The 8,884-nt window shown below is 31.3% G+C and overlaps 1 protein-coding gene across 1 annotated transcript; it reads right to left on the reverse strand.

Annotated features, from left to right (window-relative positions):
* Nucleotides 1-3,394: 3,394 nt before the first annotated feature.
* Nucleotides 3,395-4,399, reverse strand: LOC124896847. The gene is made up of 2 exons (XM_047408697.1): nt 4,103-4,399; nt 3,395-3,832 (listed from the first exon to the last, which is right to left on the reverse strand). Exons 1-2 carry the CDS (start codon nt 4,397-4,399, stop codon nt 3,395-3,397), a joined length of 735 nt encoding a protein of 244 aa, XP_047264653.1.
* Between the last annotated feature and the right edge of the window lie 4,485 nt (nt 4,400-8,884).

Genomic DNA, 8,884 nt, shown 5'->3' on the forward strand with positions numbered 1-8,884 from the left:
GTTTATATAGAACACAGGAGGTGCTGCAGAAACGACTGTGAATACATTAGCAGAAGATGAGTCCTAGGTATATTGGAAATGTGTATTGTCTGCGTTTATTTCTTTTGCTTTAAAATCACTTTAACAAGAATTTTACATTTATTATACAAAACACAAATTATCCTTCACAAATGGATGAAAATAAATCAACAAAAGATCAGTTAAATGTAGCATTGTCTGCATTTGATTATTTTGCTACTTTGCAACATTATAACATTTTTATACATTTTTCTATAGAATAGTGAATGTGATGCTGAAAAGATTGTAGACACGTCAGAAGGTTATCAGGCAGAAATGAATGAAAATAAATCACCAAAAGATGATTCAAAGGTAGCATTCTCTGCTTTTATTTATTCTGCTAATGTTGCAACATTATAACATATTTATATATTATATACAGGATAACGAATGTGATGCTAAAAAGATTTTATATCCAGTAGAATTTAATATGAATAACTCAAAGTTGAATCAGCAAAATCAGTCTCTGATCCACATTCATGTAGCATTAACTGAAGAAAGAAAAGCTGAACAAAATTTTTCAGACTCGCAAGTCACTATTCCTGATGAGTTTTTACTGAGTCTTAATGCATATTTGAATTAAGAAAGAAGTATAATTGTATATCCATCAACAAACAAAGCTCCTAATGCATATTTGAATTAAGAAAGAAGTATAATTGTACATCCATCAACAAACAAAGCACAAGAAATGCTCATGCATGTATCAAGGATTAAGTGATCATCTAGATTCAAAGAGTCACCATTCACAATGAATTTTGGTTCAGCGTCTGGTAAGTACACTAACATGTTAAATATGATTAACAAATTTCTTTACTTGATATATTTTAAAAATAGTAATTTCTTGTTATTTTTTAATGGCTAAGAAATATGACATGTAATTTGTAAATATGCACCACTACATTAGTGACACTTCTTTGACATGATAAACTTTAGATATGTATTTGTTTAGATTACTACTAAGATTTGTATTTAATGTTATGTTGTTTTTGTTATTCATTAGATTTTGGTTATGACAAGTATGTTAATTGGATTAATTCTAAACAATTAAAATACATAATTTTTACGTTAGCTTGGAATTATGTTTATATTTTGTTGTTCGATAACTTCAATATGTATAACTGATGTACTCATAATATAGATATGCTATAGTTATGTATACATTTTTTATACTGTAATTTCCAGATGTATTATATAAATACATTTGTTTCATTATTATGTAATATCATTGCACAGAAGGGGAGTGCAAAATATTCAATCAGAAGTATACATTCGTATCTCATCCGATTAATGATATAGAAGACTCTAAGGTTATCAACAAGTTTCTGAAGTGGCTGTTTGTGGATATTCTTAAATTTCATGCAAAAAGATATATGTTTTAGCACCTAATTGTAATAATATTTACATATAAGTTTCTGTTAATGATGAATCATTATGTTTAATAACTGAGCAGAAGCAACAAGCAAGAACACTATAAGAAGGGCAAGTCCAAAATATCAGTAATCAATTTTGAAGTTTTTGCTGTGGAAAATAAGAATTGGTTCTACATTATAGGTACTCGTGGACAATCATGGTCTGATAAGGTAAGTGTTCTGCTAATAAGTGAAAAAATTTTATATTTGGAATGAAACTTTATTCATTGTTACATATGTGTATTCGCAAATACATATTTAATTATTTGTTATGATGAAGTTGAAAAATTATATTTGTATATACATATGCTTTTATTCTATATGCTCTGATATATGTATATCATATATACATATGTAGTGTTACCTGCTAGGACTTTTAATTTCATTATTTACTTTTAAGTATGTTTTTTTGTCATAATTCAACATATTGATGTATGCTTCTACTATCTGTGAAAGAAATCTAAGTATGATCTGAATACTTCATACAAGTACAACACTGTAGACTATAATTTCATGAATATTATAAACACTGTGCTAGCTGTGTATAGAATTGATGATGATTCTCTTAATGCTGGTAGAAAGGAATATCATCTGAATGAGTACATAAATGGATTTCGCATGCATGTTACAGTGCCTTGGCATACGGTTGATCATATTTTCATTCCTATCAACGTTAAGGCCAAACATCATTGGGTTTTTGCGGTTATATCTTTTAATGATAGATGCATTTATGTATATGATTCTTTGTCGTCTGCTGGTCATGATACTGGGGTACTTGCTGAAGTTGAAAAGTTAGCTGAGGTTATACCTATATGTCTCATTGCTTGTAAGTTTTACGAGAAGAAGGGTATTGATACTGCTAATCATCCAAATTACAAATCCTATGATAACGTGGATCTATTTGATGTTTATGTTGTGGAGGATTTGCCTCAAACAACCAAGTGACAGTTTGTAAGTATTCATATACATATCAATTGTATATATACATATATATTATTTTTATAGAACAGATTCTTATTTCCTTATATATGTATTTGCAGGGATTGTGGTTTATATATGGTGACATATGCCGAGTGTCTCACCTTTGGAGATCTTGTTTCACCTGTTGATTGTGATCCAGATCTGATTCATACGAGATATGCTTCAATTTTGTGGAATTATGATATGAAGAAAGAAGAAGAGAATGCACAAAGTGATGATGAAGCACCAATGAGACCTCCTCGTGAAATTGGTTTAACAAAAGACACTGAAATTCTTGAAATTTGATATTTCTTTTTATTTTGCTATAGTTTACATTATTTAACATTAGTTGGACAAACAAGTTGTTGAATATTTTTTATTTTCAATCAATAACTTTTAATGTTCAAAGATATACTATTGGTTATTGGTTGTTATGTTACAGTTTAATATTGGTTCTATATATATATTTGTGTTCTACATATATTTCTTATTTTCAATCAGTAACTTTTAATGTTCAAAGATATACTATTGGTTCTTGGTTGTTATGTTACAGTTTAATATAAGTTCTACATATATATTTGTGTTCTACATAATCATGTCTGTTTAATGTTCTACATATTTTTTCATTTCTTGTTAATGTGTAACTTTAATATTCTACATATATATTTAATTTTTCATATTTATTTAGGAATAATTCATATCATCAATCTTTTACATATATATTTATGAATAATAAGTAAGTTAACTTATTATTAGCTTTTATATATGTTCATACGTACTTAAAAGAGTATAATATGTATTTTTCAGATTTATGTTTAGCTTAAAGTATCTTACATATAATATCACCAAATTAACAATGACAACTACAATAATATAAAAAGTGTTTATCAGAATTGAAAATCACATATATTTTTCATAAATGAAAAAAATCATCAATTGTTTATTCACTTAATATGTCAATCAAGTTATCATTTGTTGTATTTCCTACATGAACGCCTATTGTGACCTTTTAATCCACATGAACTACAACAATTTTTGCTCTTCTTTCCAAACATATCTCGTCCGAATTTTCTACGGTCCTTCTTCGGAGGTCTTCTAGGGGGTCGCTTGTATTTCAGCGGTAAAACTACCTCATAAATAATTTTCTTCGGAATCACCCAGTCATCTTTGTGTGGTAGAGGATAAATTGGAAGATCATATGTTCTCAAAACGATTTTTGACTTGTATAGATCAGAGCAATATGGTCCCTTCTTGAAATTCTTGCTATCAAGAACTGCACAAGCATGAACAGACGGTATCTCATCCAATTGAAATGCATTGCAAGAACATTTTTTTTCCTTAAGACAAACAATAAAATGTTTCTCCTTGTCGTAGACTGTATAGATGTAATCTGATGCAGGTATAACCTGAAATTATTATAAAAAAAAAAACTAATTAGTAAAATAAAATTCATCTCAATGTATGTATATTGCAAGTCAGCAAAATATGTATTTCTTTCCTGCATATGTATTTGTTTTACAGAATATATTTTCCTTAATTTATTATTTGAAAAAGATATATAGTTCATATAAAAAATGAAAATACTATTATATATATAAAATGATTACAAAAAATTCATCATACCTTCATACGTGTATACTCCGCTTCATTCTGTTGAAGATTTTTTTGAAATTTACCAATAAGATCCGTAAAAGTATACAACGCCTCTGTCTATTTTCACAGTTCCATCTTTCAAACATCAATCTAATTTCCTCCAAAAAATCATAGATTGGTAGTTCTTTAGCTGAAACCAGCGCAGCATTAATGAACTCGGCAATGTTTGAAGTCAAAGTCCATCCTCTATGAACGGATACATAAGATCTAGCCCACTTATCGTAATTAGCCAATTCCAAGTAATACTTCACTCTAGCATCAACTGCCTCCACTTTCTCCATTAACATGTGAAATTCAGTTTTCAAATATGATTTTGCCATGGTATAGAAGACATCTGATAATGCATCATGTGACTTTAGAATTTTTTTTTCACATTTCTCCATAGATGCCACATACATGCATAATGTGGTACCTCATTATACACATCACTGACAGCTTTTATGATACTTGCATTACCATCAGAAACGGCACATATATCTTTTCTTTCACCGTATGCTTCCTTCAGATTCTCGAAAAATCACCTCCAAGATGCATCATTTTCAAAGTCCAGTACACCATAAGCCAAACAAAATATATGTCTTGCATGTTGAAAAAAAAAAATAAAGCTTAAATGATTTTTATAAAATATAATAATGCATATGTATATTATAAATACATACATAAACCTGGAAACATATGTGAAGTGAAATAATTAACTTCCAATGCACAAATAGAACTATTGCATATGTAAATTATGCACATGTATATTATAAATACATACATACAAATTGAAATATTTTTGAAGTAAAGTACTTAAGTTCCAGTGCACAAACAAAACTCTACTGCACATGTATATTTTCAAATACAACTGACACTGATCACATAAAAAATATTCATATGTGTATATTATAAATACATACAGCTGAAAAATATTTTTTGGTCAAATACTTATCATATATATATTACCAGCTCCATCCATGGTACACGCAGCTACGAAACTGCCAGTATAAAGTGCCCTGAGATGACTTGCATCAACTACTATGACAGGTCTACAATGATCAAACCCTTGGATGAATGCAGTTAGTGCTACAAATATATATAAAAACTCATTGTCTTCATTTTTTTTCATTCTTATGTGAACCTGGATAACTGGTGTTCAACACATGTATGTATGCAGGTAGTTTTCCGTATGATGCTGATGGTTTTCCTCTTAAATTTTCAAGTGCTTGTTTCTTAGCTCGCCAACACATAATATATGTTAAATCCATACCCATGTCTTCCTTCATGTCACTTTTGATATCAGATGGACTGTATTTTCTCTTGTGACATTTTAACTTTGGTTTGACTATACCACCAATCAACTTACTAGTACCATGCAATTTAGGATAAATCTTATCTTTGATCGGACAGGTATGTTCAGGTAAAAATTCTCTTACATAAAATATTATAGATTCACCGATAGCAGATGCACAGAATAAAAATTCATAATTTCTGAATCTGCACAACAATGTATAACTGCAAACAAAAACAAAGATATATGCTCAAATACAATTAACACATATTGCAAAAAAAAAAAAAAAAAATTCACAATAAAATTACCATGTTTTACTAGATCGTGCAGATAGTGATTGAAACTTCTCTCAAATTGTATAATCTTTCATTATCGATTTTAATACACTTTTTGAGATATAAACTTGATCAACCTGAATATGTTTGTGATGTAGGTCTAAGATAATAACTCTAGTTGTATCTATTTCAAATGCATCCAAACATTGATTTGAAGCAGGAACAATTAACGCTCTTTCAGTACTTGTATTTACCAAGTTACTATCAGCGGCAAACATCTTCATAGGTTCGTCAGTACACAACGATGAACATACCAATGTGCTGAAATTTTCCTTGTCAGAAACACTTACATACAAAGGCAATATACTAATATCCTTCAATTTTTTTCTGCATAATATAGACCTTCAAACCCATGTCATTACGTATACGTATTTGCCCTGCACTATCTATTAATTGATACTCGATTTGAATACACTTGTACGTCAAATCAACATCAATGTGAGTAGCCAGTACTGTGTAAAGTTGGTCATACGTAGAGTTTATGCTCAACAATATCGTATCACTAGTGTAATCTTCATATTGTTGTTCATATGTCCATCTACCAGAGTGTTTAATAAGAACAACTATACTTCCCATTGTCAATCTCCAGAAATTTCAAAATAATAAAAATAGTAATAAATATGAAATAAGTACTATAACACCAAGTACGACTAAAATTTATATACGATTTAAATTTTTTTCAAACCTACGACTGCTTAAAAAATACAGGTATTTCTTCAGCAAATTTCGCATTATATTTTTCTTAAACGACAACTAAAAATTAAGTTGTTGATAAATACCTATATTTGCATCTTCGTATTTTTACTATTTTCTTCAAGATGTTATTCGATCAGCATAACAAAAAAAATTGAAGAAAAACATTTTTCAATTAGAATGAGTATTTTGGATATGAATTGAAAAGCTGATTATGGAAACAGTTTTTGAATTTGAATTTGAAAATGTAATTAATGTTTGTGGTAACAATAGAGTTTTAAAAGATTAAGAAATCTGTCAAATTAAATGTTCCTTGATTTAAGGAACCATTTTTTACCATATTAAACTGAAACAAATTGGAGATATATTAGGAACACAATCTTTAATTGTATATGTATTTAACTAGCAACAGTTTACTCAAATACAAAATACATACTGCTATTTTTTATAATTTTGAAACGGTTGCTATAAAACTTACAATTAAGGCTATATAGTTGCTATTTCTGAAATTTTTCCTATTTTATACTATTGTTAATGATTTTTTAATAGAATAGATGATTGTACGGCTCAATAGACTTGGTGGCTTAGTATCAAAATATACTAAACGGTTCTTAAACTAATTCTTTGATAAAATCCAGCGATAATGAGATCCAAAAGAAGCTCACATGACTTTGATATGATGTGAAAGGCAACGCATAGTCTGTTGGTTAGGCACTCATTACAATATCACACTCTCCTCTATGAATATTTAACTAAAAGATAGAGGGCTAAACTCATTTTTCACTAATTTTGAACCTTATGAAACTTGCCTTGGGTATTTCTTAATTAGCTAAAGAAAATCACACAAACAGTACTTGTTAGCTATTTGATGTATGGATACAATAACAACATACCCAGTGTATTCTCACAAATTGTGGTCTAGGGAGGGCAAAGTGTACGCAGTCCATACCACTACCACATCTGAAGTAGAGAGGTTGTTTTCGACAGATCCCCGGCTCAGGACAGATAAATAATATGATCAAACAAAAATCATAAAAGCAACCAACAAAAAAGGGATATCACACTGCTATATAGTAAAGAAAACAAAACACCCACAAAGTAATATTGTAGATTAACTATACGAAAACTTCACAAAAACACCACGAACAAGAGACTACAAGACACTATAGTCACAGATAAAAACAGAACACTCTTCCCTACTATTACGAACGTACTCTTACCTACTATCCCTCTATCCTAATCCGTGTTTTCCACACCTTCCTATCAAAGGTTATCTCCTCCGTAAGCTGTAACTGCCCCATGTCCTGCCTAATCACCTCCCTTCAATATTTCTTTGGTCTACCTCTACCTCGCCTAAAATCATCCATAGTCAGTCTTTCATACTTTCAAACTGGAGCATTCGTGTCCCTCCTCATCATATGCCCGAACTAACGCAACCCGACTTCTCGCAACTTGTCCTACACTGAAGCCATTCCCACCTTCTCCCGAATAGTTTAATTTCTAACCCTATCCATCCTGGTAAGTCCACACATCCATCGTAACATCTTCATCTCTGCTGCCTTCAACTTTTGGATGTGGAAGTTCTTAACTAGCCAACACTCTACTTCATACAACATAGCCGGTCGGACTACCACTCTGTAGAACTTACCTTTAACCTTAGGAGGTACCTTCTTATTACACAAGACACCTGAGGCAAGCCTCCATTTCAACCACGCTGCACCAATACGGTGCGCAAAATCCTCGTCAATCTCACTATTCCTCAGAATCATAGACCCAAGATACTTGAAACTCTCCCTTATCTGGATGACTTGAGAATTCAGCTTCACAACCATGTCATCCTCATGCGACAAATCACTAAACTTACATTTCAAGTACTCCGTCTTGGTCCTGCTCAACCTAAATCCCTTAGACTCGAGGGTCTGTCTCCAAAACTCTAGCTTACCATTAACTCCCACCGAGTCTCAATCATCAACAAATAACATGCACCAAGGTACCTCCTCTTAAATACGATGTGTCAAAACATCCATCACCAAGATAAATATAAACGGGCTAAGAGTCGATCCCTGGTGCAACCCTGTCAAAACAGAAAAACGCTCTAAGTTACCTCCTATTGTCCTCACACGGGTCTTTGCCCCATCGTACATGTCCTGAATTGATGTAGTGTACTTCAGATGCACCCCTCTAGCCTCCAAACACCTGCACAAAATCTCTCTGGAGACTTTGTCATATGCCTTCTCAAGATCAATGAACATCATGTGCAAGTCCTTCTTTCTTTTCCTAAACTGCTCCACTAATCTCCTCACGAGGTGAATGGCCTCATTTGTTGAGCGACTTTGCATGAAATTGAACTGATTCTCAAAAATAGTCACGATCCTCCTCAGTCTCAACTCAACCACCCTTTTCCAAACCTTCATGGTATGACTCAACAACTTGATGCCCTTATAATTGTTGTAACTCTGATTGTCTTTCATGTTCTTATATAATGGGATCATCGTACTACATCTCTA

This window comes from Capsicum annuum, chromosome 3, assembly GCF_002878395.1.
Source record: "Capsicum annuum cultivar UCD-10X-F1 chromosome 3, UCD10Xv1.1, whole genome shotgun sequence".
Lineage (NCBI taxonomy): Eukaryota > Viridiplantae > Streptophyta > Magnoliopsida > Solanales > Solanaceae > Capsicum > Capsicum annuum.

Bases quoted from the DNA above. Each gene is read 5' to 3' on its own strand.
- LOC124896847 (XM_047408697.1), bottom strand. From the start codon at position 4,399: ATGGCAAAATCATATTTGAAAACTGAATTTCACATGTTAATGGAGAAA. The intron at 3,833-4,102 runs GTAAATTTCAAA...TAATAATTTCAG, and splicing joins TACTTTTACGGATCTTATTG to GTTATACCTGCATCAGATTA.